This window comes from Erigeron canadensis, chromosome 9 (genome assembly GCF_010389155.1).
Source record: "Erigeron canadensis isolate Cc75 chromosome 9, C_canadensis_v1, whole genome shotgun sequence".
Classification (NCBI taxonomy): Eukaryota; Viridiplantae; Streptophyta; class Magnoliopsida; order Asterales; family Asteraceae; genus Erigeron; species Erigeron canadensis.
Genome location: NC_057769.1, coordinates 23,908,064 through 23,911,487, shown reverse-complemented (window position 1 = coordinate 23,911,487; position 3,424 = coordinate 23,908,064). Strand labels below are relative to the sequence as shown.

Genomic DNA, 3,424 nt, shown 5'->3' with positions numbered 1-3,424 from the left:
ACAACCTAATGAGCATCAAAATGTTGGAAACCCGGAAATGTGAATGATGAGGGTGCTCAAGCTCATGTTGTAGTAGAAGAAGAAGAAGAAGAACTCGAAAGAGCGGATAACTATAGGGCTAGGTATAACCAACATGGAGTGTACCGCCAAGGTTGTCAATTCAAAGATTTCAAGAATTGTGGGGCACCGGAGTTTGATGGGTTGGGTGGGCCCGTGGAATGTATAAATGGTTTGAGAGGATTGAAGCGGTGATTGAAAGGAGTCATTGTACTTATGATGACCGAATTTATTATGCCTCCGGTATGTTCAAGGAGGATGCTTTAAGTTGGTGGAACCAAGAGAAGGCCTTGGGTCGGGCCCACAATTTGGAATGGGCCGACTTCAAGAACAAAGTGAAAGAGAAGTTTTGCCCACCTTATGAGCTCCAAAACTTGACCATCGAGTTTGTCCATCTCAAAATGGATGGGGCCGACTACAAGGGCTATGTTAGACGATTCCAAGAGTTGTCTACCCTTGTTCCTCACCTAGTGAGCACCGAGTCTCGGGCCATTGAGAAGTTTGTTTTGGGTTTGACTCCACAAGTCCGTTCTCTCATCAACCCGGTCATGCCTACTTCCATGGTCGAGGCTATTAACCGTGCCGGTAGTGTTACCGAAGACTTGTTAAGAAGTGGAGTTTTGAGTAAATCATCATCGTCATCATCAAAAAGAAAGGAGGTTGGGGAAACAAGTGGTCCAAGGAAGATGGGGAGGTTTGACTCCAAGAATGCTAATCGGGGTAGGGTGATGGCAGCGGTGGAGCCGGTGAAGAAGCCTTATGTGGGGCCCCACCCACATTGTGGAGATGCAATAGACACCACCCCGCCAATGTTCAATGTGGGGCATGCTTTAATTGTAACCGTTTGGGGCATATGGCGAAAGAATGTAGGGCACCAAGGGTGGGTACGGGTCCGCTCAATGTAGCTCCTATTCAAGCTCTTCCTCCTCAAGGCAATCAAAGAAGAGGCGAATGTTATGTGTGCGGTAGCCCAAATCATTACCGTAACAATTGTCCTCAATGGGTGGGACAACAAGTTCAAGTGGCCGTTCACCCCAATCAACTACAAATTGCCGGCCTAACCAAAACCGGGGACAACAAGGTCACCAAGTGCAACCCCGTGGCCGAGCCTTTGCGGTCAATGCAAATGAGGCCCGTAATGATCCCAATGTTGTTGCAGGTACCTTTCTTCTTAATGGTCATTATGCAACGGTTTTATTTGATTCTGGAGCCGATTATAGTTTTGTGTCCTCTCGCTTTATTCCTTTGATTGATGTGCATCCGTGTGCCCTAAACTATGTACTCGATATAGAAACGGTAAATGGCACCTTAGCAAAACTTAGTCAAATACTTCGTGATTGTATTTTGACTCTAAACGACATCGAATTCTACATCGACCTTATGCCTTTTGAAATCGGTAGCTTTGACGTTATTGTGGGAATGGATTGGTTAACGGCGGTAAATGCAACTATTGATTGTGGGGAGAGAGTTGTTAAAATACCGTTGTCTAGCGGTAAAATTCTTAGAGTTCAAGGTGAAACTTCCGATTCTCTAAATTCTAAAGTCTTTAGTGCTACCATCTCAAAGGTAGAATTGAAGACTGTTCCTATTGTTTGTGAATTCTCTGATGTTTTTCCGGAAGAATTACGGGATTACCCCCATCTCGTGAACTTGACTTTCGTATCAATCTTATTCCGGGAGCCGCACCCGTGGCAAAAGCTCCTTATAGACTTGCCCTCACTGAAATGCAAGAACTCGAAGCTCAACTTAAGGAACTTCAAGAGAAAGGTTTCATCCGTCCTAGTCAATCTCCTTGGGGTGCTCCCATTCTCTTTGTCAAGAAGAAAGACGGGTCGTTTAGAATGTGTATAGACTATCGGGAGTTGAATAAGCTTACGGTGAAGAATCGATATCCTCTTCCTCGAATCGATGACCTCTTTGACCGACTTCAAGGTGCCAAGCACTTTTCCAAAATCGATCTCCGCTCGGGTTATCATCAACTCCGGGTTCATGATGATGACATTCATAAAACGGCTTTCCGAACTCGGTATGGGCACTTTGAATTCACCGTTATGCCTTTCGGTTGACCAATGCACCAGCAGTATTCATGGATTTGATGAACCGGGTGTGTCGCCCTTTCTTGGACAAGTCCGTCATTGTCTTTATTGACGACATACTTGTTTATTCTAAAACGAAGGAAGAACATGCCGAACACTTGCGAGAAGTACTCGAGTTGTTAAGAAAGGAGAAATTGTATGCTAAATTCTCCAAGTGTGAGTTTTGGTTGAGAAGGTTCACTTCCTTGGTCACATGGTAAGCAAAGACGGTATTCACGTTGACCCAAGTAAGATCGAAGCGGTTAAGAATTGGAGGAGACCCGAAACACCTTCCGAAATCCGTCAATTCCTTGGATTGGCGGGTTACTATAGAAGATTTATCGAAAATTTCTCCCGCATTGCACAACCTCTTACACTCTTGACTCAAAAAGAACGGAAATTCGAATGGGGCAATAGACAAGAACAAGCCTTCCAAACTCTTAAGAACATGTTGTGTGAAGCACCCATTCTAACCCTTCCCGATGGAGTTGAAGATTTTGTAGTATATTGTGATGCTTCGGGGCAAGGATTGGGTTGTGTCCTTATGCAAAGGGGCAAAGTTATTGCATACGCCTCCCGCCAATTGAAGGTGCACGAGAAGAACTATCCGACACACGACTTAGAATTGGGAGCGGTAGTATTTGCTTTGAAGTGTTGGAGGCATTATCTCTATGGCACCAAGTGCGTGATTTATACCGATCACAAAAGCCTACAACACATTTTTAATCAAAGTGAATTGAACATGAGACAAAGACGTTGGCTTGAACTCCTTAGTGACTATGATTGTGACATCCGTTATCATCCGGGTAAGGCCAATGTGGTAGCCGATGCCTTGAGCCGGAAGGAACGAGTTAAACCAAGACGTGCTAGGGTTATGAGCCTCACGGTAGGACCAAACATTCGCGATCAAATCATTGCGGCTCAAGTACAAGCCACTCGACCAGAAAACTTTGGTAATGAGAATTTGGATGGTATGGAGCAACAATTCGATAGGAAGAGTGATAATGGGCTCTATTTAGTTGGAAGGCTCTGGGTTCCCATTTTCGGCAATCTAAGAACTCTTCTCATGCATGAAGCTCATCGATCACCTTATTCGGTCCACCCCGGGTCGGATAAGATGTATTTTGATTTAAGAGATTTCTATTGGTGGCCGGGTATGAAGCGAGATGTGGCTAGGTATGTGAGTGAGTGCCTTACTTGCTTACAAGTGAAAGCCGATCATAAGAAGCCACCCGGATTATTAGTGCAACCCGAGGCCCCCGAATGGAAATGGGAACACATTGCAATGGACT

At 45.0% G+C, this 3,424-nt stretch overlaps 1 protein-coding gene across 1 annotated transcript; it reads left to right on the top strand.

Moving 5' to 3' along the window:
• The first annotated feature begins 218 nt into the window (after positions 1-218).
• On the top strand, positions 219-962 carry LOC122583375. The gene has a single exon (XM_043755788.1). The coding sequence runs from the start codon at positions 219-221 to the stop codon at positions 960-962; it is 744 nt and encodes a 247-aa protein (XP_043611723.1).
• Positions 963-3,424: the final 2,462 nt, after the last annotated feature.

Excerpts from the sequence above, each read along its gene's own strand:
- LOC122583375 (XM_043755788.1), top strand. The coding sequence starts at position 219 with ATGTATAAATGGTTTGAGAGGATTGAAGCGGTGATTGAAAGGAGTCAT.